General features: G+C 45.4%; 1 protein-coding gene across 6 annotated transcripts in view; it reads left to right on the top strand.

Annotated features, from left to right (window-relative positions):
• The window catches only part of LOC147440398 (uncharacterized), a 47,867-nt gene extending 20,149 nt beyond the window's left edge, over nucleotides 1-27,718 (top strand). The window contains exons 2-4 of one of the 6 annotated variants that reach the window (XR_015190384.1): nucleotides 9,812-9,900; nucleotides 11,382-11,560; nucleotides 27,257-27,390. Coding sequence is in view for 1 of the 6 variants with exons in the window: in XM_086530138.1 (XP_086386264.1) it covers nucleotides 26,295-27,161; nucleotides 27,257-27,526 (1,137 nt within the window). In the remaining 5 variants the exon portion in view is untranslated. Of the gene's footprint in view, nucleotides 1-1,833; nucleotides 5,013-9,811; nucleotides 9,901-11,381; nucleotides 11,937-12,374; nucleotides 13,306-24,262; nucleotides 27,162-27,256 lie in introns of those variants that run through there. The other 5 variants (XR_015190389.1, XR_015190385.1, XR_015190387.1 and 2 more) reach the window with 5 other exon arrangements.
• The last annotated feature ends 212 nt before the right edge of the window (nucleotides 27,719-27,930 follow it).

Below are 27,930 nucleotides of genomic sequence, written 5' to 3'. Positions count from 1 at the left end.
TTGACTCAGCTAGACACCAAGAGGACATGGATACAGCCAGTACATGAGCTAGGCACGAAGATGGCTTTCTACATAGAGCATCTCCTCCAGCTTACGGAGGATGGTTTTGTGTCGAGGCCCAGATACATGGACACTCACCTGTCTCATGGGATATGATGTGCTATTGGCCAGATACGCACATCTACACACCAGCTGCGGATCGAGACTGGGAGATACAGCGGAATACCAGCAGAGGCCAAGACATGCCCCTTGTGTGACATCGAGCCTGAGACAGAGTTGCACTACACATGCCACTGCCCCGTCTACTATGAGATACGAGGCCGCTTCCATTGCTTGTTCAGAGAGGGCTTTGGACCATTCTCTAGAGTCATGCGGTATGAGGATTAGAGATGCCTGGGTTTGTTTTTGCTCGAGCTACGCAGACACAAAGAGAGCTTGATGAGAGGAAAGACTAGCGAGTCTCAGAGACAGATCACAGACTTCTTTAGACCTGCCACTGGACACCCGAAGGAGTTACTACCACAGCAGAGCTTGTCGCTTTACACCAGAGGCATACTGATAGACCGAGTGACTGAGTTGGGGAGATCCAAACGCCCGTGACTGCGGAGGACTACACAACATCGACAGAGGCTGCAGCAGAGGATCTGGGTCACTTTGGCTCGACATGCACGATGCCCGGTCAGACTACTGACCATGGAGGAGATTGATGAGATCCGCCAGCGACCGATGCTGGATCTCCTGTGATCTAGTTATCCCAGCTAGCTGTTTTAGCGGCTTAGTCCACACTCAGCAGTCTAGGATTCCATAGTATTTTATTTTATTTTGTCATTTTGTCATCTGGTTACTCTGACTTTGTATCAGATCCACCACATTGTAACTTTCTGGTCTCATAGGTCACTCTGGCCTTTTGAGGACGTTAATATAACATTTCATTTCATTTCATTTCTCTCTCTCTCTCTCTCTCTCTCTCTCTCTCTCTCTCTCTGCCTGGGTTTGTTCTTGCTCGAGCTGCACAGACACAGAGACAGCTTGATGAGTGGCAAGGCTAGCCAGTCTCAAAGACGGATCACAGACTTCTTCAGAACAGACACGGCACAGCCGCAAGAGCCACTCCCACAGCAGAGCTCCCCCTCGTCTCACATCAGAGGCACACTGATCGACTGAGCCACTGAATTGGGGAAATCCAGGCGTCCACAACTGCGGAGGACTACACAGCATCGACGGAGGCTACGTCAGAAGATTCGGAACACTTTGGCCAGGCATGCACGACGCCCGGTCAGACTACTAACCATGGAGGAGATTGATGAGATCCGCCAACGACCGATGCTAGATCTCCTGTGATTCAGCTATCCCAGCTAGCTGCTTATTTCACACCTAGCAGTTTAGGATTCCATAGTATTTTATTTTGTCATTTTGTCATCTTGTTACTCTGACTTTGTATCAGATCCACCACATTGTAACTCTCTGGTCTCATAGGTCATTTTGGCCTTTTTGAAGACGTTAATATAACATTTCATTTCATCTATCTCTCTCTCTCTCTCTCTCTCTCTCTCTCCATACTGTGCTGAAAATTACAGGTTTGCTGTATCCCACTGCCTGGTGAGTATCATCGGCTGGTCACACAATTGCATCACTAGGTTGGGAGATTTAAGTCTCACACTACTAAAATTGAGTGAGTGCAGATGTGCACTGACAAGGCTCACATAGACCTACAAAGTTCTAGGCACCATTGTTGGGAGCCTTATCATGGCTGTTAATATCCTCATTTGGATTTTATCTCAATCTCTTTGTCCACCTTTAATTCTTCATATTACAAATTTTCCTTCTTGTTAGTTTTCAGAACGTTCTCCATGCTACTTGAAGGAAAAATCTGGATTGGATTGTTAATAGAAGAGCAATCTGTTGGTGCTTTGATACCACTGGAACCGGTTGTACAAAGACAAGGCAAAAGATTGACAAAAGACTTCAAACACAACAGATTGAAGAACTTGTTCTTATAAATCACTTGCCCACAGTCACTCAGGATGTGATGGGTTTTAAGGTTAGGGTTTCTACATTGGGGGCATAAACGCAATTGATCATTACATTTGTCTCTGAGTGACAGACTCTCTCCTCGGAAAGGTGGCCTGTGCGAATCTCTTGGACCTGATGTATTTTCTCTTGTCAATTCAATCAGCATAGATTTTCTGTTTCTAAAAACTGACTTGCTTTTTAACCTCTCTGCCTCTTTTTATAAAAGAACCAGTGCTAGCTTTTTGGGAAGGGGATTTGCTTTTGAGAGCATTGGAAAAGGCAAGGATGGGGGCAAGGCTGCATCATTACATATGTACTGGTCCGTAGAGTATGGTACATCCATATGATACAGATCAGTATGTACCATACGGCCATTGTTTTAACAATAATTTCTTTTGGGGGTTTTGTCCAGCACGTGTACAAATTGGAGAGGCAAGGGTTTTTCTGAATTCTATAAGTTAATTGGGCTACTCTAAGGATTGCAGACTTCCTGGGTATTTATAAAGAGCATATAAAGTTTTTGCAGAGAGTGCTATAGGGTGCTGATTTTGAGGACTTCCAGATCAACAGCCGGATACTGTATTTCATCTAGGGTTTACCTATTGACTCTTTTTTCCTCGTTTGCATATTTCAATGTCATGTTTCTCATGTCTTTGAATTTATGGCATTGGAATTCGTTATTATTTAGTGTTCATTTGCATTTTGAAGCGATATGCACATTGTAGATTGGTATCAATGTAATGCAACATGCTTCTTGTCTCGTGCTAGTGTTCACTCTTTAATGTTAATCTATGAAGTTGGTTCATTGCAGGTAGTCTGTAATGGATACATGACTAATATGTTTGTGAAAATGTTGAATTAATGATTATTCAAACTTAAAAAAAATGGTATGTACTGATAGGTACCTTCAAATATTGTACTTTGCAGAGGTTAATCAATAAAGAAATACTTGACTGGGGGCTTTGACAGTGCCGGTTCACTATTGTTGAGTGTGTACAAGGGCAGCCCGCTTCGACATCTTCTCTCTACCCCCTTTACTTTCTCTTCCAGTTCAGCTGTTTTCAAGTTGTTTGAAGTGTCATGTTGCCTGCATTCTTGCGGGGACAACTTGAGGAGCTTCTGTTGTTAGAGAAGCATCAGGTGCTTGGGCTGTTGCAGGAGCCTCTGGTGCTTGAGCATGCAAGGAAAGAGGACAAATCTCCTAGGTGCTCATCAAACTGATAGAGCATGCAAGACAGGTGGACACTTGGCCACACATCCATGGCACATGTCAGGCAATAGACGAACACTTGGACACCACACGCATGGCAGGTTGACACTTGGATACCCCATGCATGGCACCTGCAGAGCAGGTGGACACTTGGACAAGGCATGCATGGCAGGTGGCACTTCACGCGTGGTAGATACCAGGCGACCCCAAAGGCTACTAGCTTAAGTCAAGGTGACCACACACACTGGAACCTGCAGTAGCAAGACTGATCATTTGTCTAGACTCCAAAGATGCCATTTTTAGCCAAGGGCGACCTCACGCATAGTCGTCTGCAACCAAGCAACTGGCCACTCCTTCAAAACAGCCCATTACAGGCTCAGTTTGAAAGAAAAGATGAATACAAATGGCACATCTGCCATTTTTGAACACACATACACACATATCTATTAAAAGGGTTGAATAGCTGGTTGTACATGTCTTTTAGCACTCTCTATCTCTCAATCCGCTTTCCCAAAAGCAAGACAAGGCACCATCTCTCTTAGAAGCATGGTACTATCATATTTTTATTCATATAAAGAAGTACTGAGAGTGGCACCTATTGAGGAGCCATTGCCGTGTAGGAGAGAAACTCCACCCTCTCCCAACTCTCCCACTCCCATCCTGATGGATGGAGATGTATGGAGAGGCCCTTGGTGTCTATGATTTCTCGGATGATTAGGGCCAAGGCCTCAGTACCACATGACATTGTTAGGGCAGAGCTCGCTGCTGCTCCATTGGTAGTGGAGGCACTCACTCGATCAGTTTCATTTAGGCATAGCACCTGGGCTCTCCTAGAGACATGCTCGATTAGCACTAGAGTCTTCGCGACAACTGGCATTGCAGGGAGAGAGATCATGTTGGTATGCAGAGATGGCATTTTGGTTTTAGTTACATGGCTTTAGTATGGATCGGCTACCCCCATTTCAATACTCTTTGGATGCACCCTCCATCTCCCTCACTAGGGCAGAGATTACCAGACTCATCGGACAAGACTTGATTCACTGGATACGGAGAGGACATGGATAGAGCCTACACATGAGTTTGGTACGAAGATGGCTTTCTATAGAGAGCATCTTCTCCAGCTTATGGAGGATGGGTTTGTGATTAGACTAGGATACATGGATACTCACCTATCCCACGGGATACGATGTGCTATCGGTCAGTTACGCACATCCTCACATCAGCTAGAGATCGAGATAGGCAAATTTAGAGGAGTACCTGCTGGGTCCAAGATTTGTCAGGTGTGCCAGATAGAGCCTGAGACAGAGCTACATTACATATGTCACTGCCCAATATACTATGAGATACGAGGCCGCTTTCACTGTCTATTCAGAGAGGGTTTTGGACCACTTTCTAGAGTCATGAGATACCAGGATCAGAAATGCCTCGGATTATACTTACTGGAGATTCGCAAACACAGAGAGGATCTCTTGAAGAGGGGCACAATGAGAGAGAACCAGCGACAGCGGCAGATTACATATTTCTTTCAGTCACACACAGAGGAGTTCGAGTAGCCCCCACAACATAGCAGCACCAGAGGCATACTGCTTGATCGGGCGATAGAGTTGGGGCGGTCCCGTCGCCCACGGATGAGGGGGCCTTGTCAACATCGACACTGATTGAGAGAGAGGATCCATACCATACTGGCGCGACATAGAAGCCGTCAAGACAGAGTGCTTATCGTGGAGGACATTGAACCTCTACAGCCTTTTGGATACTGACGTCTCTATTGTGAGAGAGCTCCATTGTATCAAACCCCCCCCCCCCCCCCCCCCCCCCCCCCCCCCCCCTTTTATATCCCCCCTTTGTATCAGCTTTCACCCCACCCCCACCCACTATTTTCTTTACAATTCTTTGTACTTTTTGTATCCAGACTTGGTATTAGAGTCACCAATGTAACCTTTTGGTCTCATAGGTCATTTTGGCCTTTTGAAAACGTTATATTACATTTCCTTTCATTTCTCTCTCTCTCTCTCTGGCTTACATCGCTTTCCTGGAGCAGCCGGTTTCATATGCTTTCCACACAGACATGGGGCTAGTACAATGGGCTATGTTATGACACAACCGAGCTTTGTCTGTCGCATTCAGGATATCACAGTGGGAGCCAAGCCAGTGGGCGTAGCAATGGACCATGCTCTCTTGACATTGTCCGTTTCATTTCAGTATAATGTATTGTACAGCTTAGACATCAGGAGGCAGGTCACACACCTGTTATACATTTACACCAGAGACTGATTCTGTTTATACAGAGGAGATGTGGGACCGCCGTCTAGGGGAAGGCACAACTAGCACAACTGATACATGCCTCTCAGTGGAGGAGTGCACCACTCTACTGACTAAGACATTGCATGGTGGTGCATTAGTGGCATACCCACACACTCAGTCGGGCAAGAGACAACATTCTGGGAGTATGCCCCAGAATAGTTGGTATGATGAGGAGTTCAGAGAGATGAGAGCCCACCTTCAGAGGGATCTTCTTTTAGGAATCATCAATTACAGACAGTCTCGGATTGCTTCCCGACGCCTTGTGCGACGGTAGAAGCGAGCTTACCTGGCTCAGATGGAGCGAGACTTATACCAGATGTTCTTGAGTAGGGACTCAAGAGAGGCATGTCTACTCTTTCATGAGCACTCCCCTGCCCCAGTGATTACTTCACCTGATGTGTGGGGCCAATATGCGACATTGTTATATACGGTTCCTGGGAGCCATGCCCAACTACGAGCACCTTCTTTACCATTGGGACGGTACAGAGGGCCATTGACAAGATGAGGACCGGGAGGGCATATGATCATGACGGTCTAGTAGTGGAGCACTTTATACATGCTAGGGATATGTTGATGGAGGTTCTTGTAGTGTTGTTCAATCGTGCCATGTGTGAGGGGTTACGTGAGACTTGGAGGTTGTCGACTATTGTGCCTATCTTCAAGGCAAGTGATCCTATAGAGCCTGGGAACTACCGCACTATTATGGTTGGACACACATTGGCACGGTTGTATGCATCCATTCTTGAGCAGCACTTGAGTAATTGGGCAGAGGGTGAGGGTGTACGAGCAAAGGGTCAGGCCGGTTTCAAGAGGGGTTTCTCCACTCTTGATCATATTTTGACACTCAGAGCCATCATTGAGGAGGCAAGGTCACATGGCAGACGGATTTATTGTAGCGTTGTGGATTTCTGCAAAGCATTTCACATGGTACTGAGAGCTCGATTGATGCGTAGAGTATAGGAGATGGGGGTGCCCATAGAGTTGATTTGGGGGATTATGGCTTTGTATAGATCAGTGATGGGACATGTACGCACTCCGGAAGGGGTATCTGATTTAGTTCACTCTACTATTGGGGTGAAACAGGGCTGCCCATTGTCTCCTACTCTATTTGGTATGTATATGATGAGGTGTCTGATTACATTGACAAAGAGGGTGACAAAGGTGCCCAAGTGACAGAGGCAGGGACGTGGATCCCATTGTTGTTATATGCTGATGATATTGTGTTGATGTGTGACTCACCAGACGGTATGCAACGACATTTGGATGCACTACACAATTTTGCAGAGGATAGTGGATTGTGTGTAAACCTTGGTAAAACCAAGTTTATGGTGTTTAACACCACACCACAATGGATCAGGAGATCAACACCTACTTTCACATATCGTCAGGAGATTGTGGAGCGAGACTTATACCAGATGTTCTTGAGTAGGGACTCAGGAGAGGCATGTCGACTCTTTCATGAGCACTCCCCTCCCCCAGTGATTACTTCACCTGATGTGTGGGGCCAATATGCGACATTGTTATATACGGTTCCTGGGAGCCATGCCCAACTACGAGCACCTTCTTAACCATTGGGACGGTACAGAGGGCCATTGACAAGATGAGGACCGAGAGGGCATATGATCATGATGGTCTAGTAGCGGAGCACTTTATACATGCTAGGGATATGTTGATGGAGGTTCTTGCAGTGTTGTTCAATCATGCCATGTGTCAGGGGTTACGTGAGACTTGGAGGTTGTCTACTATTGTGCCCATCTTCAAGGCAGGTGATCCTATAGAGCCTGGGAACTACCGCACTATTATGGTTGGACACACATTGGCACGGTTGTATGCATCCATTCTTGAGCAGCACTTGAGTAATTGGGCAGAGGGTGAGGGTGGACGAGCAAAGGGTCAGGCCGGTTTCAAGAGGGTTTTCTCCACTCTTGATCATATTTTGACACTCAGAGCCATCATTGAGGAGGCAAGGTCACATGGCAGACGGATTTATTGTAGCTTTGTGGATTTCTGCAAAGCATTTCACATGGTACTGAGAGCTCTATTGATGCGTAGACTATAGGAGATTGGGTTGCCCATAGAGTTGATTTGGGGGATTATGGCTTTGTACAGATCAGTGATGGGACATGTACGCACTCCGGAAGGGGTATCTGATTTAGTTCACTCTACTAAACAGGGCTGCCCATTGTCTCCTACTCTATTTGGTATGTAAATGATGAGGTGTCTGATTACATTGACAAAGAGGCTGACAGAGGTGCCCAACTGACAGAGGCAGGGACGTGGATCCCATTGTTATATGCTGATGATATTGTGTTGATATGTGACTCACCAGACGGTATGCAGCGACATTTGGATGCACTACACAGTTTTGCAGAGGATAGTGGATTGTGTGTAAACCTTGGTAAAACCAAGTTTATGGTGTTTAACACCTCACCACAATGGATCAGGAGATCAACACCTACTTTCACATATGGTCAGGAGATTGTGGAGTATACAGATGCATACACTTACCTGGGGGTAGTCTTTACTGGGCCGAGATTTTCTTTGAGAAGAGCAGCAGAGACTAGATTGACTAGAGCTTATGCGGCTTTGGGAGGATTGGAGAGGATGTGTTCGTAGGTTCAGTTCCAGGAACCTAGGACAAAGTTATGGCTCTTTGATACTTTGGTTGCCTCTACTATGCTATATGGGGTGCAGGTTTGGGGACCTTCTGTAGGCCAGGATGGTTGGAGACGTATGGAGAGGCCCTTGGTATCTATGATCATTGATCTCTCGGCTGATTAGAGCCAAGGCTTCCGTACCGCATGATATCATTCGAGCGGAGTTAGCTGCCCCCCCCCATGAAGATTGAAGCGCTTACCAGATCAGTCTCCTTTGTACACAGCCTATGGGATACTATGAGAGATAGATATGTCAGGTTGGCCCTAGAGTCCTCCAGACAGTTAGCTCTACAGGGAGATACATCATGCTGGTATGCACAGATGACATCATGGTTTCACCATGGACAGGCTGCCTCCTTTTCAATACTCTCTACAGGTTCCCTTGATGTCTTTGACCATTACATTCTGGCTCTCTGGAGACCCCAACTCGAGTATGGTTGACGGCTCTATATGTCTCCGACCTCCTCTAGGTCACAGGAACACAATTGTTGGGGATGACAAATTGTAGTTCTTTCACAAGGAGAGCTTGATGGTTTGTTTTTCAAGCTCATGGCTCTACTTTCACATGTTGTCTCATCGACTCTTTGCAGTGCTAGGTTGGCCACTTATGTGATGGTATGTTGCAGCAGGCAGCTGGGGATTCCTTGGCCCTCAAGAATCTCTCCTTAGCTTGTTTGCTTGGCTTGCGGTACGTTTGCTTGTCAGGTGAGTAGCAAAACTGAACACCTTCTAGAAAGGAAGCCTTGCAGTGACCTTCCAAACCACTTGCGCTCACGATTGTTGACTTTTCGGTCCTATGCCTACTCCTCTTGTCTATGTTCGTGGTTGTGGAGAAGGTTAATCATTACAATTGGTCTACTTTTTGACATCCAAATTTTATGCCTTTTCCTTTATTAAAGGGCTATGGGAAGACTGGTCGAGCAATTTTTAATATGATTACAGCCAAGTGCTCTGTTGTGTTTTGTGTTGCATTTATAGAGCCTGAGAGAGCAGGAGAAGGTGGGAAAAGAAAACGAGGGAGAGGAGAAATGGCGTGAACATTTGTGCAGCTTCATAGTGTGGTGTAATTCAACAATGATATAAAACATACAAGGGGTTACAAAACCCCAATGACAATGAAATTTCATCCATCATACATCAAGATGAGCTCCGCAATAGTAAAACTTCTGGAACCAATTTCCAATGAAAGCAAACCTGGCAAGAATCATAAAGACCCTACTAAATTTAGAATGATCAACAATGACCGACCTTATTATAGAGAATGGCAGATGGAAGTGACCTCTAAGAGAGATCTAGAAACAGCAATGACTTTAGATTACTCACTATCATAAACCATGTTGACAGTGAGTACGAAGTGAGATGTGATAAAGAAATAAAAGATACATTAGAGGATAAGAAATTCCTTCTCTGAAATTTCATTCAATGTGAGAGATAATTCTTCTCAAGTTCTATGGTTAGGATGGTTGGGCCCACATGCTTTTGGTCTATCGACAAGGATCAATCATTCTATTACATTGTGAACCAAACTCCTTGATTTCTTTCGTAGTTTGTTTGAATCCTGACCCTGACCCTAATCTATGGATCTCTCTTGCTTGCTTGCTTACCTGCTTGGTCATGATGAATGGAGGAGGAGATGCTTTGGAGATTGGAGTAACGTGAAGATTGAACGAGAGAGTAGAGCTAGATGATACAGAGCAAAGCAGACAAGGTGTGATGGTAAGTAGGGAAACAAGAGAGCAAATTCTGTATGCATGTAAATTTTGTTACAAAAAGCATGTATGCAAATACTTCTGTAATTGTGGTTTAAATCATGAAACTAGCAGCCTGGGGCACATTATATCATGATCAGTTTTGAATTTTAAGCAGTCTAGTGAAGGTAAATTTGGGTATGTATTTAGGTATCCATTCAGGAAACTTGGATTTAGGTTAATAAGTAGCCTGTGCGAATTCTTTCTCAACCCTCTTTTGCTCCTCCTACAAGAACTTCTCTAGTTCACAAATATGCAGCCAGTGAGGGCTCAAATGGGGCTGCTTGCGGTTGGTCTAGCCTTCTCTTTGATCTAGACATTTCACTCCTCTTGGTCTGAGGGTGGAGGTGTCACTCTTACCATGTGAAGCTTCTAAAGGGAATTATACGATCTAGTGATGGGGAGTGGGACTTTTTAGCTTTCCGATTTGGATATTCTTACATGCTCAGGATATCAAGAAACAATTCTCTTCTATGTCAAAAACTCTCTTCAATTTGATTACTTAAAATATTATAATCCATCAATTTCTAACATGTGCAGATATTCACAAAATTGATCAATGACTTGCAGCTAGTAATCTTCAAAACTCTAGTAACCTTATTTCCCTCTGTCACAAGCGGTACGGCCAAAGAATCTTAGTATCCATATTCAAAATCAGTTCTACAGGTAAAATGGGCCTCTACTTCTTCTTTCCAAAAGATGCTGAAAAAGGTGCTATTCAGTGCAAATTTGCAAGTCCTAGGGAAAAACATAATGTCCGGTTGTTTTAAATAGACCAATTAACTCATCTGAACTGAGCTCCGTACCATGTTGGCCTGGGTTGGTGGCTCAGGGAAAGGGCTTGGAGCCAGTTCTAATTGACTGGCAGAATGGTTGTTGGCATTGCTGTGAACTGTACCTTTGAGTACATTCTGCCCCCGGGCAACCTCATCCTCATTACTTCCATAGCCATAACCTTCAGCCCCACTGTAGTTCTGCAACCGGGCAACCTCATGGTAATTCTGCAACTGAGCAACCTCATGCTCATGACTGCCCCCTGGTTGCACTGTGGGTTGCAAAGAGATGCTAGTTTGAGCGAGTTCAAAACTTCTCCCTGTCTGTAAACAAGATGATTGTTGATCATCTTGTCCAAGTGTGGGATTTAAGTCAGGATCATTTGCAGTGTGGGATTTAAGGTACATCTCCACTGGCGTATCTTTAGTTATCTTAGGAATTGAAGGGCTTGAACGTATCTTGTTCACATCATATCTATCAACATCAAAGTTTGTCAGTGCATCTGAGCCTTTCTTGTGGATCATGGCAATGTCATATTGTTGGGCAGCTTCTTCTTTTGTGTCTGCATTTTTACAAACAATGAGCATTGAAACACTGTAAGCATTTCATCACGTTAAAAGAGCATTTTTAATTGGAATTTATAAGAAAATCGAGTGGTGCCCTTTTTTTTTGCAGTATTAAGAGATTGACATATCATTCAAATGCCTGCTCTTCGATAGATTACTAGATCTCACGATATGAAGCTCTCTAAGTAAACCCACTGTGGCATGATGGTACCGTGTACATGACATGGCACTAGATTTTCTTACAGCTTTACAAGGCCAACAGCTTTACAAGACGTGCTGCTTCTTCAGGTATGACAATTTTTTGTCTATATCATTCATTGTAATTAAAGGTCAATTGAGCCGTTTGCTTCTAGATATGGAAAAATGTATCCCATCCAATTCTCTTAAAAAGTCTATCTTACTTATCTTATGTAAAAAGACTGACAAAATGATGAGCATTGCATAAATGCTTACCGAAACGTCCCAAGTAGTACTCTTTCTTTGCAAACTTGGCACGGGCCACCCATTTTGCTTTTCCAGAACTCCTGCTCAGATGAAAGTAAAGTGATTTAGTAAGAGGAGCAAGATTTAGCTCTGAAATTCGATGAGCAGTAAGCACTCACTTTTGGAGATTCACATCTGCCTACTGAACATTGAAGACGGAAAAATTATAAATTTGTATGTGTGTGATGGGCATTGACATTTATAAAGTGCATAAAGCATTGAGTAACGGCTGACTGCTTGAATTCATGATAGTTGAAGAGGCACACTTGTACTTGAATGATTCATGTACTATGAAGAAAGGCAATTTCCTCATGAATGGCTGGTTTATCGACCATAACCTCTTGATGGGTGCGTGCATCATTGGTGTCCATGATCACTCTAATTTGCATCATTGGTGTCCTCCATCACTCTAATTACCAGTGAAAAACTTGTTTTGGGACCATTTGGCCGTCTCTAGTTCTATTGTGAAGCTAGTGTGGTAGTTTTTGATAATCCACCCGAATAAAAATAAATGTTGGCTTGCTATTATTCATTCTTTCCCTAAATTCTAGAGTCAGACATCGGTAGTGTTGTGGTTTCTCAAAAGCTACGTGGATATCCTCAGCTTTATCTACCACAGGTGGGTTGGATAGGATCGATGATGGATGCTGGATTTGGGGGATGTGAGGGATCTTGGCCATTGCGTGGTGGAAGATAATCTCGGGATGCAGCTCCTAATCTCAGGATGCCCCAACACCTTGCAACCACGATTTCAACCCTCGCCATCAAGGTGAGAGGCCAACGCCCTAACCATTACACCCGGATGTGTCACTTGTTTTGGATTTGGGACCGTGGGGTTATAAATCCAAAAATGCTAATTTTGGGTTAAAAACTAATTTCGAGATCCCGAGATTATATTTTATCCTGAGATTAGTGTTTAAGATCTACACACAAGATCAAGTGATGGGACCGCCATTGTACAAGGACCATCGATCCCATCCACCCTCGCCCTGCGTTAAATGTAGACGAGGCATGGCCATGTTAAGAGTTTGCCCAATCTACAATGTGTCAATTATTTTTCATTGAAACTTATCCTATGCTTCAAGTATATCAAGTTTGAATCAGAAGAGAGAGGAAATGGTACGGTAACCTCAAACCATTTTTTGGTAGTTTATTATTCAAAAAATGATCGCTTTAATACGATATGTCCCACCAAAGTGTGAACCCTATTGGAGTATTTTCTGCCTCTATAAAAGTGAAATACACTAAGAAGTTGTTTCCCTTTAGTCGTTACATGGTGCTAACTTTGAGAAAAGATACAACCTCTTAACGTCAAAGCATTTTGGCTAGAACAATGCGAATAGTTTGCAAGGACTTGTTACCAATTTGACAGTGGCCATTGGCTCAAGAAAGGTCTATGGATTGGCCGTGCGAGCGTTTAGAAGCTCCCAAGGCAAGTTTGCGATTGATAGAGGTAATCTCTTCTCCATCTTCGCCTGAAGGAGAGGGTATTGTCATGTGGATTACTATCCTAGTGAAGCATCTAAGTATAGGAAGAACGAGAAAAGGCAATTCAGGAAGCCAACTCAAGCCTATGGAAGTTTGGGGAGAAGAGTGTAGATTCTTATAGAAGAGAAAAGAAAAGAAAAGGAAAGGATTTGAGAATTCATCTTCAAGAGTGAGTTTTGATAATTTGGTGATTGTAGATAGAGATGATGACCCTTTGGATGTAGCAAGGATTGCAATAGCTAGAGTGAATACCACATGGCAGTTAAGAAATAGCCGCTTGTAGTGCCTTAGAGGAGTTGGTATGTCACGAGGCTGTGACCTCAATTGTTGGTTTCTTTCCCTTGATTTTTATTTAATTTTTGGGACCCTCTTTTTGGAGTCACAAATGGCCGGCCATTGTGTGGCCAGCGTGAAACGGTCGACGACTAAGAGTTTCACCCACAGTCGGGAAGGGCAGGTCGCCACAAGATGCTCGGGCCAGTCATCACTGGAATCCGAGCAGTAAAAGGGTGTCTAGGCTCAATTCAAAGTCTTTTAGGCCCCTCCCTACACTTTATAAGTCAGTGGGTACTAGGAATTAACTCAAAAGAGTTAAACTGGATACATGGCGATCTGTGAGCTATTTTCCAGACACATCAGCTGGCGGGGGCGCCCAAATTGAGAACAGGGGCTGATTTTAACACATGGTGACTACAATGTGTGTGTGAGTAGTGGGTGTAGGTGATCACAGCTTCGATGGAAAGCTTGCCTTCTCCCTTATCTCATGTAGCGCGACGATTTGCTCTCACGCATCTCTCTCTCCCCTTTGCTCCTCCAATGTTCGAGCATGGCAAGAGTTCAGAGCCACCCCTGTTTGTACCTTTTGTTGATTTGAATGCTCCACAAGGTCAAGGCTATATGATTGGGCGACTAAACGAGGATGCGTTCAGGACACAGTTGGTTGCCGTTGTGAATATGTTTTCTCGGTTGCTGCAGAATCCTAGGTTTATGGAACTTTTGCAAGTGTCACCAGTGTCAAAACAGACAAGGCAACTGTCATGCAAATAGAGCTTGTTGAGGCTCAAGCTCAGGTCCCTTGTGCGTCTCAGCAAGGTAGGAGCACTCTCATGTTGCGGAGTTAGTTGGGGCTCCAAGACAACTTCCTTCTGTCCACGAAAAGGTGGTTAGGACATCTGTTCCACAGGCTTTACCAGTTCAACTAGCCACCTTTCAGAGTCCAAAAATTGCATTAAATGGACAGGGAACCAGTTTCTAGGTGTCACGTGACACATCCCAACCCTATGTGTCCGTGGACAAGCTACACCATAGTAGGGTTCCCGTCAGTCAAGTCAAGTTAAGATTAGCAGTGATCTGGCACTTTTGTGAGTCTATTCGTAGACCGTGCATGCCCAGTCACTTAGCATAGAGGATATCCTCCGGTTGCACACAACATGATCATCGGAATTTCCACTAGAATCTATTAGCATCAGTTAGGGGAATTTTCCAGTGCATTTAGCCTATTTTCCTATTTATTGGGATTTTCACTTATTGTTTTTAAGTGACTTTCCTACAAAAGTAGGTAGCGCAATTTTGCTAAGTTGATATATAAGCAAACCCAAGTTAGCACTTTCTGGCAGAAGAGGCAACAGGAGCTTCCTGCTCAACAGGCAACTTCTCAGCAGTGCCCCCCAGAACCCCCCAGTGGTTTTGGACCTCCTTCTTCGCGGGGATTCCCAACAGAACCATCGCCTTGAAGCTTCCCTCTTTTGGCGTTTGTTCCCCCTTCAGGCAGCCCCCGAAGCCAACGTTTTTGGGATTGCAAAGCATCAGCAGAATCAGCGTTTTGACATCAGCAATTTCAACCAAGCTAGCGTTTTTGCTGGCGTTTTTACCTTGCTGCAGCGTTTTGACTTTCAGCCCCAACCTGCCGCAGATACACAACATTTTCAGCCTTTAGCAAGTTAGCAGATACATCCCAGATCGGTTGCAGAAGTTCCCCCATCTTTAGCCCAAGAAAACGCAGCCAAAACAGTCATTTTCAGCCACCGAAACAGTCTCGAAATTCAGCGATTAGAAGATCTCAGATTTCAGCCGTCATCGCCGTCGTCGTCATCGGCAAAGTCCCATTGCATTCGCATTGTACACCTTTGTGCAATCAAAGTAAGATCACTCTCGCCGACGAGAGTGGAGCCTTCGGAGGAGGGTTTTACAACCTCTAGGGTGTCGTATCTCTTCTCTCTCCTTCTCTCAGTCTCATTCACTTGCACGCACAATATCCACTCACTTTGTTCGTGATCATAGCACTCTCCTTAAGACGGAAAGCTCTCTCTTTCCCTAAGAACTAAAAGGAACCTTGAGCAATAAAGATCACTAATCTTGAGAAAATACAACATTCATTCCGTTGCACCTAACATTGGTATCAGAGCTTTGGAGGTGTTTTGCATTACTCAAGGAAAGAACCACAAGAACCACAAGATTTTTTTTTGCTTGTTGCGATCGCACGAACTTGGGCGTCGCGATTCCTAATTGTGTTTTGTTGAAGAGTGACAGGAATCCCAAGAAAGAAGGGCTTGTCCAGCCTCCCCTTGTGTTTCTTTTCACTCATTGAGAGCGGACCGTGCACTTAGCGGCCGGCCAATCGACGTGAGGTGGGAAAAAGCAACCTTGGTGTGAGCGCAAGGCCGCCAAGGGGTGCGCCCGCAGAAAAGGGTAGAACTCGGGTGAAGAGAAGATCCTTCTCCAACGTGATTTGCAAGCGAAAGAGAACCTCAAGAACTCAAGATTCTCACGAATCAAGGACCTCAAGAATCCCAAGACCCGCAAGAACCCAAGTTCCTCGTGAACTTAAGAACCAAGCCCCTCAAGAACCCAAGTTCCTCGTGAACTTAAGAACCCAAGACCCCAAGAACCCACAAGAACCACGATTGCAGAATGGTCATTACTCGAAGCGGAATGGATACTTCGCTTGGCGGTGATGAGCATGAAAGAGGCGAAGAAGAATTTTCCACACCAGGAGGTTTTTCCTACCCTCCCGCTTTTCCATCTACGACAAAGATTGCACTAACTCCTATGGAGGAGTTGGACCAAGAAAGAGAAGCAAAAAGAAAAGCCCACAAAGATGATATGGCAGCCATCGAGCGTAAGTACCAAGACAGAATGGCAGCCATAGCGCGTGAGACCAAAGCAAGACAAGCTGGATTTGATCGCCACAACAAAGCCCTCAAAGAAAAGAGTGACCACCACAACAAAGAGTTTTGGCGACTCTATTTTCAAGTTCAGGCATAGATGCAAGAGATTTGGGGAAAGGAGACTCTCTCAGTCTCTTCTTCTCCAAAGCGTGACACACAGGATTTGCATGATTGTGTGAAGCATGATGATGATTTGATTGCCAATGATTTGCATAATGATAAGCATGATGATTTGAGTGACAAGCATGATGATTTGGATGACAAAGATAAGCATGATGATTTGAATGATATTGCTAAGCATGATGATTTGGATGCCAATGACAAGCATGATGATTTGCATGATCAAGATGTGATTTCTCACAAGCATGATGAGTTGCATGAAGAAGATGTGATTGTTCACAAAGATGATGTGTTAGTTGATGCTTTTTCTAGCGAAGCTAACCTCGTTGTAGATTCGATCAATCACGAAGATCCGATCTTGGCTTTCGAGTCGAGGTCCAAAGAACCCCCACAGGACGATTTGATCATTTAGAAAGAACCGATCTTGGCTCTCGAGCCTTGGTCCAAAGAGCCATCACAGGAAGTATTGTGTGTTCGCATGATTCATACGCACGCATTGTTCGAGTGTTTCATTCGTGAAGATTTCCTGTATTTTAGTCAGCATCGTTATGTGATCCCTTTTCCTAAGCATGACATAGTGTATATTGAGCACGTTTCTCTCATGGATGAGCACGAATGTATGCGGATTGTGCATGAGAAGTTGAAAAGTTTGTATGTCAGGAAGTCACATTCCATGTCTCTTCCTTGGCATGACATAGTTTTTGAAGGAGCACATGATTGTCTGAGTAGCATGGGCATTTCCATTGTGATTTGCCACAGTTGATTGATTTCGATCAAAGAGAAAAGATACGAGCGCATTGTTTGCATGTGTTTGATGAACGAGTTGTCACTCCATCTCTATGTTTATCTACATTTCATACACAGTCTTTAGAGAAGACACGATTTTTTTCCTTCACTTTACATGGAATGGGTATGTTCATGGTTTTGTGTTGGAGATGGTTTCAGGAATTTTCAGCCATGGAGATTCTTGAAGACGAAAGAAGCATGACTCTAGACGAAGTTGACGCATCGAAAGAGACACATAAGACTTTGAGTCGCTTTCAGCGTGGCCCAAAGAAGCAAGCGTTGTAGACCTTTATGAAGTTCAAGTACCGCACGATCCACACATCAAAGTGGGCCGGCGAAGAGTCCCTTCTAGGATTCCGGATGCTGTTGGCGATCTCCCTCGACACCATACAGTTCGGTACCAGTACCTCACTTTGAAAAGGAGGGGATGTCACGTGACACATCCCAACCCTATGTGTCCGTGGACAAGCTACACCATAGCAAGGTTCCCGTCAGTCAAGTCAAGTTAAGATTAGCAGTGATCTGGCACTTTTGTGAGTCTATTCGTATACCGTACATGCCCAGTCACTTAGCATAGATGCATATCCTCCGGTTGCACGCAACATGATCGTCGGAATTCCCATCAGAATCCATTAGCATCAGTTAGGGGAATTTTCCAGTGCATTTAGCCTATTTTCCTATTTATTGAGATTTTCACTTATTATTTTTAAGTGACTTTCCTACAAAAGTAGGTAGGGCAATTGTGCTAAGTTAATACATAACCAAACCCAAGTTAGCACTTTCTGGCAGAAGAGGCAGCAGGAGCTTCCCGCTCAACAGGCAACTTCTCAGCAGTGCCCCCCAGAACCCCCTAGTGTTTTTGGACCTCCTTCTTCGCGGGGATTCCCAGTAGAACCATCGCCTTGAAGCTTCCCTCTTCTGGCGTTTGTTCCCTCTTCAGGCAGCCCCCAAAGCCAGCGTTTTTGGGATTGCAAAGCAGCGTTTTGACATCAGCAATTTCAGCAAAGCTAGCGTTTTTGCCTTGTTGCAGCGTTTTGACTTTCAGCCCCAACCTGCCACAGATACACAGCATTTTCAGCCTTTAGCAAGTTAGCAGATACATCCCAGATCGGTTGCAAAAGTTCCCCCATCTTTAGCCCAAGAAAACGCAGCCAAAACAGTCATTGTCAGCCACCGAAAGAGTCCCGAAATTCAGCGATTAGAAGATATCAGATTTCAGCCGTCCAGTCGCCGTCGTCATCGTCGTCGGCATAGTCCCATTGCATCAATCCATTGCATTCGCATTGTACACCTTTGTGCAATCGAAGTAAGACCACTCTCGCCGACGAGAGTGGGGCCTTCGGAGGAGGGTTTTACAACCTCTCGAGTGTCGTATCTCTTCTCTCTCCTTCTCTCAGTCTCATTCACTTGCACGCACAATATCCACTCACTTTGTTTGTGATCATAGCACTCTCCATAAGACGGAAAGCTCTCTCTTTCCCTAAGAACTAAAAGGAACCTTGAGCAATAAAGATCACTAATCTTGAGAAAATACAACATTCATTCTGCTGTAGCTAACACTAGGCTATGCAACAGGTTTTTCCACCACCCACAATACATCCTCGGTATTGCGGGTGTGGATCCCTGTTTTAGATCTTGGCTGGTTATGCACTTGGAAACCAATAAATATATACCAGGAACAATGTTTGGGGGTATGCAAAGCACGATGCCAATCCCCATGTCTGGAAATATTAGCATATAGCAAGGGTTTCAGTGCCATCTGGGCTAGTTTGGGGTGCCACATGGCAATTTTTGCATGATTGGTTTTCTCGATGAGCAGACATATGGCATCAGTGACGCCAAATGTCAATGGCCAAGGGGCGCCGATGATCCCTATTACAGTTCCCATGTTGCAGACAATTCCTTATGACAATTTGGGAGCACTGGAAAAGCCAAAAGCCTACAAAGAAGGTGGTGTTGCTGTCAAGTTTGAAACTTTCAACGACTTTGAGGATAAGGCAAAGGCTCTTACTTTCTTCCAATAGTTTGATACAACTTATGCGGGGGGGAATTTTACAGAGGCCTTATAGGTCAGGAAAGCTGCCACTTTCTTGAAAGACAATGCGCTTACATGGCGGACGACACTATTGATGCAAGGACAGGCACCCGCCACATGGGTATACTTCAACCAAATGTTTGCATCTGCATGGTTGTCAAATGAATTTGAAGCTGATGTCATGATGGATTGGCACCAATTCACTGCGGCTACTTGGAAGAGCCTATAGGGGTACAATCGGAGATTCTATAAAGCGTTGCTCTCAGTAACCTCCTAGTGGTTTGTGCCACTGACAGAGCAGATTGAGAAGTATTGTCATGGCCTGTCTAAAGGGCTTCAAGATTATTGTACAAAGAACAAAGTGGCTACCCTCATTCAGCATATGGAAGTTGCCAACACCGGTCTTGCCTTGTTGAAGGGAGAGGACAATGGGTTTCAGGGCAACGTGAAAGGGGGTCAAGAAATGAAAAATTTCAGCAAAGAAGCTCGTTGTGAGAGTGACTCTCAAGCGTCCTAGGGGTTAGAAAAGGCAAACAAAGGCTTCTGAAGAACAAGCTAAGAAAAAGAAAAGGAAGCCTTTTTTGTGCAAGTCGTTTCAGGAAAAGAAGGCTTTAATGGATGGGAACAAATGTTTCATATGCGAGTAGCCTAGTCACTTTGCTACAGATTGTCCACAAAGAAGAAGACTAGCTGATTCGGATGACAAAGAGGACAGGAAAGGCAAGAAGCCCAAACCCACGATAGGTCTAGTGCCAGATATGATGGGTGATAGGTCAAGTTCATGCGTGTGATTTGCAGAGCCTAGGGTAAAGTCAGAGACCAGACATCACTTATCTTCTTTGATCTAGGTGCTAAAGCAAACTTTATCTCACCAGAATTGGCCATCAAATTGGGCATCAAAGCTGAAGAGATGGGGTACACAGCAGAGGCAGGGTTTGTATGTCTTGGCCACTTCGAGTGTGCTACTCCTATCATTGGAAAGCTGTGTCTACATATTCAGTCATATGTGGACACAGAGGAATTTTACATCATGCCACTGGAAGGGTGCATCCGTTGTTGGGAATCCCGTGGATGTTCCGTATACATGGAGTGTTGGATGTCTTCAACAAAAAGAGCACCCTTCAACATAGGGGCAAAACTCACATCCTTGATGTAAAGCTTAAAGGGAGTCTGTCCCTATTGTATCTGCTTCGGCTATCACTTCTGTAATTAAGAATCATCTTTTTGCTCACTTTATTTTTGCAAGTGATGTTTCAGATAATTGGAGTTGTAGCACGGATAGTGTGTCGTGCTCTCTACAATGGGTGCTCCTCAGTCCAATGTGCGTGACAATCTCACTCAAAACAAACTAGAACAAAGGAACAATAGACAACAACTGAGCTCACAGAGACACAACAGCAACAGACCACAACATATGACTCGACTATCTCAAAGAATTGATACAGACTCGGCGTGGCAGCACACTCAGCTCCAGCCCAAGACTCACAGGTACAATGGGGTGTCGAGGCTCAAATGTGCAGGGATGATGAAGACGTGTTGTGTGTACAGACTCTATGCTCTAGACAATGACGTTGGACCAGATATGAATAAAATCATCCTGATGATCCAATCGTTACTACTCATATGTGCAACCATAAAGAGCCACCAACGGCTCATAAATGTCAGCCATCTAAGTCTATCCCGAAACTGAATGGTGGTGACCTGGCCACGATGTCCACTAGACCACCATCCGTATCCTTGCCATGTGTCAGTGTCCAGCCCAGAGAGTCTGTCGAGTGTGAATCAAACCAACTGTACTAAGTGTATGTCCTGTGAAAGTGTCACTGTAGCCTTGCTACAGGTTGCTCGCCAGGAAACCACTCACGTCTCGGTGAGAGAACCATTGAAACTGCTAAAAGACTGAACTGCAATAAGAAATGACTACTGTACTGTCATGGTGAAAAGATTGTCAATCGTCATCCCAGAGAAAGAGTAGTTGCTATAACTGCCCTCGAAGGATCAATCTCTGGAGGTGGAGCCATCAAATCAATGTTGGAACTTCGTTGTAGGGGCTGTTGAGCTTGTAGAGGCTGCTGGGCTCTGTTGTCCATAACCTGGCCGCCTGTGAAAGGAGCCGCCAGCTGCTGCACGGCAGAGGGTAACACCTGTGCAGAAGTGTACTGAGGACGACGAGTGACACAGCCATGGCGGTGTGCACCAGCAACAATGTTGCAGCAAGTAACGCTATGCATGTGGGATGATGGCGATGACTGAAACCCCTGAGGGTATTGTGGAATGTAGTACTGAACTGGAGGCTGAGGCTGTGTGTAGAGTCCCATAAAGTGTTGAGAAGGACCCGCAGTCTACAATGGTGGCCTGGATCCAGTCCATCCAAACCCCACGCAAACCTGAGCCTGAGCTTGAGCCTGAGCCTGAGCCCGAGCCCGAGCTGACCCTGACCCTGAGCCGAACCCTGACCTTGAGCCTGACCCTGACCTTGACCTTGAGCCTGACCTTGAGCCTATCTCCATGTAGAAGCATTTCTCGAAACATTTGTACTTGTGCTCGAAGGTCTTCAATGATGTGTGACTTTATTTTCAAAGCTTGTTGTAGCACGAAAATCGTAGCATCCCGATCCGAGATGGCACTTTCGGCCACCTTCAGAGATCCCTCCATAGCTCCGTATATGGCAGAGTGGCGCTGGTGCGTGGTAGCCAACTGTTCCGCTCCAGCTCTATGGTGGCGATAGCATTCCTGGAGTCTTGTAATACTTTCTCCGAAAGGTGTAACAGAGAAGTAGAGTCGGCCACCCCTGATGATGATACTGGAGGAGTCCCAAGTGGCACAAGTGGCTCGCTAGGAGGAGGTACTACTGGTAGAGTAGGAGCTAAAGTAGGAGCTGAGACGGGAGCTGAGATGGTAGTTGCAGGTGGAGTCAGATCCATATGGGTGAATATTGGGGAAGAAGGTAGAGAAATTTCCGAGAGAGAAGCCACCGATTTGTCATGAAATTCGGGAGTCGACACTGGTGGCGTATAGAGAGGGGTGGAAGACAAAGAACGCCGCGGAAGATGTGTTACTTTAGTCTTTTGGCTCTCAGATATTGGCAAAGAGAGTAGAGACTCTCCTGTATCTTTCGCCACCTTTGCTTTGATCTTCTTTTTCTTGTGGATTTTAGGATCAGCTCACATTTCCCTTTCCCTTTATCTTGTTTGGCATCTCTGGCTAGAAAGTAGTATCTAAAGATTGCCAAGATCTTTTTGTTTTTTTCATGATTCGAGTGATTTGTACTGAGCATTTTCTCACATGACTGAATTGTGGCCTCCTTAGAAATCTGAGAGAAGGTTCGAGCGGCAGGCTTCACAGCTGGAAAGGTTGTTATACCCATAGCATGGCCTAACCTTGTAGCGGTGAGTTTATGACCCCTGACCTTGGAAAAGTTCTTCAGAAGATCATGAATCATCTCTATAGGAGCAGTGGTTGGGAGATCTTCGGCCAGTGCTGTGAGACCCATAGTTTGTAGCTGGTCCTTGGAGAGGATTTGGCTGAGAGACGGTCGAGGCAGCTATAGATAAACAGCCAAGGAGAATGGTGTGCGACTTTTAGATGTAGCCGGGCCTACTGATTTCTTGATGGATGATTTCCTGATTGCGTTTCTTTTTACCTGTTGTTTTCAAGTTTGTTTCTTTTGATGCATCAAATTCAGAGACAGCTTCTGAATCCAACTCCGAAGTTGGGGATGCTTTGTAACTTTCATCGTTGGCATCACTGGAAGTGAAGTCATCTACATCTTGGCTGTTAGTTTTCGAGTCCTCCTCTTCAGCAGAACTCAGCTGTGGAGGTGGTGGCTTCTTGACTGCTTTTCTGGAGGGTTTGTTGGTACCTGCCATGATAATTGCAAATCTTCTCGACACTAATTGATGTGCACCCCCTGTCCAGAGACTGAATTTGTTCTAATGCAGAGCAGAAGAACGTCAGACAGTGAACATACTCAAAAACTGATCCACAATTGCATACATATCCACACTTGCATACATGTGATAATTCTGTGATAACTCTTCAATTACTATATACTATTATTCCAATTACTATATACTGATTTAAGGAGAGAAAGCGGAAAATCCAAATTGCAGAAAGAAGGCGAAGAGGCCAAGTTGTCGAATTGGGTAGCGCGGCGACAGATACTCACTATCAGGGCTGCTTGGAAGCAAAGCTTACCCACTTTAAAAACGTTGAGTTGTTTTTGACGAACTCGAGACGGCCGAGGTGATTTGGTGAGGAGACCAGTTGGTAGAGGGGACCAGGGTACGAATTGGAAACTGCCAAATTGGGAACGGGGTGGGCGAATTTGGAAATAGGAGAAAGCAGGCCGAATTGGGCGTGGGGGTGAATTTGGAGACGGGAAGAGGACGAGTTGGGAGAAGGGAGATGGGGACGAATTTGAGAGGGCAGGGCGAATTGCGGGAATTGGAGAGGTAGGGGGCGAATTGGGGAGATGGAGACGAATTGGAGAGGAGGGGCCAATTGGGAGGGAGGGGTCGAATTGGAAGTGTGGGTGGAATTGCTGAAAAGGCTGAATAGGAAGAGGGAAGAGGTGGAAGAATTGGGAGGGGGGTGAGTTGGGAAGGGGGAGGGAGGGACGAATTGGGGAGAGAGGGGGGCGAGTTGGGGAGAGAGGGGGAGGGACAAATTCGGGAGGGGCAAAGGGGGCGAATTGGGGAGAGAGAGAGGGAGCGGGGGGGGGGATTTGGGAGGGGGAAAGGGGGCGAATTGGGGAGAGAGGGGAGGGGGATGAATTGGGTGAGGGGAATAGGGACGAATGGGGAGGGGAGGGGAGGGGAGGGGTGGGGACGAATTGGGAAGGAGAGAGGGTACAAATTATTAGAGGGGAAGAGGGACGAATTTGGAGGGAGTGAAGAGGGACGAATTGGGGAAGAGGGGGAGGGACGAATTGGGGAGGGAAGAGCCGAATTGAAAGTGGGGGAAGTAAGGCGAATTTGGAGAGAGAAGAGGGGGAATAATTGGGTGGAAACACCTCCATCAACTCTCTACAGTCCCACACTCCATAGCCCAGAGCTCCACTATCCTCTCTACCTCTCTCCCTCTCACTCCGCCCCTCTTTCTCTATCTCCACTATCAAAGCCACCATAGCCACCATAGACAGCTTACCTCACCCTCCTCTCAGCTCCTCATTCTCTCTCCACAGTACCCAACTCTTTCAAATCCCTTCCTAAGCCCAACTTCCCAAGCATGTCCACGCATAGACGGCCCAAACCAGAGATACAGGAGATTGTTTTGCACAACACAAAAGATTCAGAGGGGTAATGGATTCCACAGGTATTCAAGAAGGGTGCATGGGTCTACATGCAACCGTCACGTGCTGGACCTCATCGCGTACGGTGTCGAGGTGTATTGGAACGTCATTGGAAGGACCGGCTATTGGCATTCAAAGAAACCAAGTCCGGAATGGTGGCCATCGTGCAACACGTCTACAGTGCAGCTTAGATCCACCTCAAGAGAGCTTCAACTCAATTTGCACCTCATTGTAAGTTTTCATGGTTTAGCTATCCCATGCATATGTCATGTTTACGTTTATGCGATCATTATGTTTAACTAAGGGCATTTGTAAAGATGTTTTTCCATCCAGCTTAGTTGAGGAGCAATCGCTTGAGTGTCTTTCAGGCATGTTCATGGTTGTGCATGCTCACATTGGGGAGCTTATGTTTCCTAATGTCTCATCGAAAAAACTTACCGAGCAGCGAATATATATGTACTCCCACAAGTACGTGGTGCCGAAGTCAAACCAAAGCTATGGTAGGTTAGAAGCCGTGGAGACACCCTCATTGCAGAGTGCAGAATAGCCAACTCCAGACCATTGGGCTTTGCTTTCTTTCAAGCGCAAGGTGCTGCAAGATTTCCAAGGGTCCCTAAAGTTTGGTAAGGCAACCAGATCGGTGGGTCTTAGTTGGCATTGTCCCATTCATTTGTTTTGCATGCATTCCGCGCTTTGCCGATTGTAGAAACACCAACAATGTTTGTTTGCAAAGAAGTTGACATAGATGCAATGGACACCATTCTAGGTGTCAATTGGGGCTATGTTGACGGTTTGCATGATGGTGACCGTTATAAGTGCAATGTGTCCCCCACACAGCTTTGCCTTCGGTATTTGAAAGCAAGGTGCACCTTGTATGCATGGTTTAGCTACGAGAGGTGGATGCACAAATGTGGCAAATGGATACCCTTGCAGCTGACAGCCGAAGAGGTTCAATCCTTTGAAATTCGTGTCCGCATGCCCAATAATGAGGTGGAGGTGGTTGCAGTGAATCCGCATTGGACTCTTGCCAATCTTCGGGAACACTTTGTCATAATGGGATTCGAGGATGTCGGCAATGCAAGTTTCAAACTGGAACAACGCAAGGTCTGCTTTGTGCTTGCTTAGCTACCTTTTCTTATTTTTTGTGGGTATTTGTATTTTGATTGCTCATTTTTTGGTTGTATAGATTGGAAGGCGGATGGAGGCACTATGCTTGTTTACAAAGATTGGGCTACAGACGAAATCATCTTGGTCTAAGTGAATTGGCTTGTAACTTTAATCGTTTATATATTGGATATTTTATTAAAGATTTTGAAAAGTTTTAAGGTGTTGTACTTGAGTTTTAAGGTTTAGGGTTAATTTATTTTTTAAATGCATATTTTTTATTTTTTTCGAGATGGAATATGTCTATATAAGGAGGACCACCTCATTTCACCATTTTCATCCCAGCATTGCAGAGAGACCTAGCATATCCAATCACGCAAAGAGAATACATGGCTGCTACTAGTGCTTTAGATGCATTCCTTACTGAGGTTGGGCATGCAAATCGCCCCGAGCTTCAAGCATTTTTCACAACCCAACCCGATTTGGAAACCACCTTGACCCTCCACTCAATTTCTTGAGCACATTACTTTATACATTTCCGCGTGCATGGGGAGATTCATTGTTGAGTTACCAAACCGGCCAGGGCAATGGGTCCCTGAAGGCCTTCTCCACTACATCTACCAAGGGGACATGCCATTTCATCAGCGGCTTGCACGCTTTGTCACCATAGCACAACCCACCGGACAATATGTGCGGCTTGAAGCTGATGATGTGCGAGCAATGCGTAAGGGAAGGATCGGAAACACTTTTTTTTCTGTTCAGGCCATAATGATCTTCCTCCTTCACGAGTGCCCAGCAGGCCGTGACGTAGTCCTACCACACTTGCAGATCGACGGGGTACTGGCTGATGTGAAGGACCCCAAGCCCGCGGCCATTGACTCATCCGCAGAGGAGAGGACGCTTGCCTTGACCTACCCTGTAGGGATTCAAGCCCTCTTAGAGACCTCTCCATCTGTCGGTTCATCCTCGGGACCGCCAGAAGGAGCCACCACTCGGGATGCCATCCCTAAGGTAGAGATTACCCGCTTCTCCTCCATTGTGGTGGGTGGGGAGGAGTTTGTGTTTATGCACGATCTGGAGAAATCCTTTGAGCTTCGTATGGATGAGTGTTTCGCCATCCTCGATGCCCATGGCAAATTTGAGGTTGATACCACCACCTCCCATGACGATGATCTCCTACTGCCCATGGGGAATACTTTGGCGGACACAGTGGCGATCGCACAAGCCGAGGTGGCAGCGGCCGAGGTCTCTAAGGAGGAGTTTGTGGCCGTGCAAGCCATGTGTTTGGCTAAACGTGCAAGAGTGGATTCACCACCACCTGCTGCAACACCTGTTTTGCTTGATCCAAAGGGGAAGTCAAGTGTGGATCTTTACTTGCACCCGGATGCTGATGAGGAGGATCGTAGACAAGAGGTATAGATGCTCACTTACATTCGATTGTTACAAATGATTTTGTTAATGTTATATCATAATTTTGTGTCATATCTCAGAAAACCTATGTTTTGCAGGATGTTCTGGAGGTTGACGCCTTGGCGCAACGGTCAGGGGGGAGGAGGACGCCGTTCGGACCTCAAGCGGCACTTGCTCACTACCTCAGCACACTTTCGACTGGTGTCGTGGTGTTTGTCCATGCCGACTACTCTCCCAATGGTCGCTACAACATTTTTGCTCTCCGTGCACTCTCCAAGGCGTTGTGTTTAACAACACTTGCCCAATCGGCCAACCTTATAGTGCTTGTAATTAAAGAAAGATTTTGCAATATCCACTTTCGGTGTTAACTTTGGCGGGCGCCTTATTGCCCATGTCGGCATGAACCAAATTGTAGGGGTTAATGACACCCAAGAAATCACAACCACTTTACTTAACAGGGAGCCACCCCAAAAGGCCAAGCGCCAGAAAATTGTAATTCGAAAGATCCTAAAGCAAAAGCCGGATATCATGTGAAGCATTGATTTCTTTAATGAAACTACTTTTTGGTGTCTACGACTCTCTTACTTGCAAGGTTTTGAATTTCTTATATGCTGGGCTTCCATTGTGTATGAGAAGCACCATAATTTCTGATATGACTACTAAAGGGTCTTGCAGGCATTAAAATTAATAAAATGCATACTTTGTTATACCTAGGCTTCCGAAGTTATGGATGTGCCTATTGAAGGGCTTGGAAGTCCCTAAAATGGGCTGC

This window comes from Adiantum capillus-veneris, chromosome 15 (assembly GCF_014529385.1).
Source record: "Adiantum capillus-veneris isolate H3 chromosome 15, ASM1452938v2, whole genome shotgun sequence".
NCBI lineage: Eukaryota > Viridiplantae > Streptophyta > Polypodiopsida > Polypodiales > Pteridaceae > Adiantum > Adiantum capillus-veneris.
Note: the sequence above shows the minus strand (reverse complement) of the source record. Positions and strands in the feature narration are given on the sequence as shown.